The sequence below is a fragment of the Cornus florida genome, unplaced genomic scaffold (assembly GCF_030987335.1).
Source record: "Cornus florida cultivar Cherokee Brave unplaced genomic scaffold, ASM3098733v1 CherokeeBrave_3.0.0_Hap2_Chr11, whole genome shotgun sequence".
NCBI classification, from domain to species: domain Eukaryota; kingdom Viridiplantae; phylum Streptophyta; class Magnoliopsida; order Cornales; family Cornaceae; genus Cornus; species Cornus florida.
Genome location: NW_026775581.1, coordinates 70,366,851 through 70,368,839, shown reverse-complemented (window position 1 = coordinate 70,368,839; position 1,989 = coordinate 70,366,851). Strand labels below are relative to the sequence as shown.

The window sequence follows — 1,989 nt, the reverse complement described above, 5'->3', positions numbered from 1 at the left end:
TATTTCCACAGACATAAACGGTGAATTTTCTGCTAAAATGACTTACATGCAATCGTGGAGAGCTAAGGAGTGTGCACGTCATATCATTGAGGGAAATCCCAAGGATAGCTATATTTTAGTCCCGTGGTTGTGTGAACGAATAGCAGAATATATTCCTGGGACAATTACATCGTGGGAGTGCACGGATGATAGGAGATTTAAGCGAGTGTTTGTAGCTTATGGGTGCTCCATACAAGGTTTCATCAACTATTGCAGGCCCATGTTAGCAATCGATGCTTGCCACTTAAGTGGCAATTATAAATGAACAATGTTTGGTGCAACGGGGTTCGATGCGAATGATGGCTTGTGGCCTTTGGCGTATGCTGTTGTTTCTTCTGAGAATGATGATGATTGGCATTGGTTCTTGAGCAAGGTGAAAGAGATTCTAGATGGTCGCATTGTGACAATCTTAACCGACAGGCATCCGAGCCTAATAAGTTGTATTAGAGATATTTTTGGCTCCCAGTACCACTCATGGTGTCTTCGTCACCTAACAGCGAATTTTTCTACATCCATTCTTGGGAGACAAAGTTTAGGATTGAGGGTTTCGGGTAAAAAGCATGCGAAAAAATTACTCGATAAAATTGCATATGCTCGAACTGTAGATGAGTATAAGAATGCATTGGCTGCCATCCGGGTATTTCGAGGGGAGTTGTGCGATTGGGTTTTGGCGAATTCACCTGAACATTGGTCAAATGCTATGTTTACTTCTAAGCGTTGGGATAAATTATACACCAATCAAGCAGAGTCCTTCAATGCATGGGTGAAAGAAGAGAGGGTTTTTTCAATCACAAGGCTGATGGATACACACATGCAAAGACTCAGCAAATTTTTATACCAAAAGAGTTTGGACGTTCAGAAGTGGACTATCCCGGTTGGGGATCGTATTGAGGAGAAAATAAAAAAAGAGCAAGAGTTAGCACTTGGTTTTCAGTCGATGCGTGTTTCGCCTATTGAGTGTACAATATATGATCGAGACAGAAAACCATTCAGGGTGGTATTTGGCAGTGAAAATTCTTGTAGTTGTTTGAAGTAGACCATGAGTGGGATTCCTTGTTCGCATGCATGCTATGCCATCTATGAATTATCTTTAAATATTTATGAGATGGTTAATCCATGGTTTAAGGTTGAAACACAACAAAAACTATGTGAACATCTCATGTCTTCTGTCCCCATGCATGATATGCCGAATCCAGCTATTGTTGCTACTGCTGACGGTGAAGGTGCTTCCCATCTTAGGCCTCCTGCGGTAACACGTCCCCCTGGACGACCTCGTATTAAACGAATCGAATCACAATTTCAAAATGTAAGGTCGTTACACTGTTCGCGATGCGGCGAGAATGGTCATAATCATCGAAAGTGCAAGGCTCCTATACCTGGATAGAATAGTTATATAATTGCTAATTCTAGTGGAGTTATTTTGTAAGGTGTTAAGGCCTTAAATATGGAATTATTTTGTAATTACTATTAATTCCTTGGAGCTCCCTTACTGCGTTAGTATAACTATGTTGTGATAGTATTTCTAACTTATTTAGAAAACATTTCTAAGTATGATGTAACTTATTCTAAGTTGAATCTATATTATTCATCTGGTGGTTTATTTTGGTATTGAAATTATTTTCCTGGGTCCTCGTATGAGTCTCATGTGGAGTGTTAATCATAGGTGTGTGAGTTTTCTGGCAGCTGGAGGGTCGTGAAAGCAAGGAGGTTATGGGATTATGTGACAATGGACGGGCTTACATGTTATATGCTTACGGAAGGCTAGGAAAATAACATCATATTAAAGTCATTATGACTTGTTTCCTCACAATTAATTCCTTGGAGCTCCCCTACTGCATTATGACTGTTATTTCAACCACAATTTACCTCGTGAGTCTCTCTCTTCCTCACTTTCTTTGTGTCTCAAAAATTATATGAACATTGTGTTTACATTATCAACATTGTTTGACA

General features: G+C 39.7%; 2 protein-coding genes across 2 annotated transcripts; both read left to right on the top strand.

Annotated features, from left to right (window-relative positions):
• Positions 1 to 307: 307 nt before the first annotated feature.
• On the top strand, positions 308 to 1,075 carry LOC132281260 (uncharacterized). The gene has a single exon (XM_059782978.1). It carries the CDS (start codon positions 308 to 310, stop codon positions 1,073 to 1,075), a length of 768 nt encoding a protein of 255 aa, XP_059638961.1.
• A 3-nt stretch (positions 1,076 to 1,078) lies between these two features.
• On the top strand, positions 1,079 to 1,423 carry LOC132281259 (uncharacterized). The gene has a single exon (XM_059782977.1). It carries the CDS (start codon positions 1,079 to 1,081, stop codon positions 1,421 to 1,423), a length of 345 nt encoding a protein of 114 aa, XP_059638960.1.
• The last annotated feature ends 566 nt before the right edge of the window (positions 1,424 to 1,989 follow it).

Bases quoted from the DNA above. Each gene is read 5' to 3' on its own strand.
- LOC132281260 (XM_059782978.1), top strand. From the start codon at position 308: ATGTTTGGTGCAACGGGGTTCGATGCGAATGATGGCTTGTGGCCTTTG.
- LOC132281259 (XM_059782977.1), top strand. From the start codon at position 1,079: ATGAGTGGGATTCCTTGTTCGCATGCATGCTATGCCATCTATGAATTA.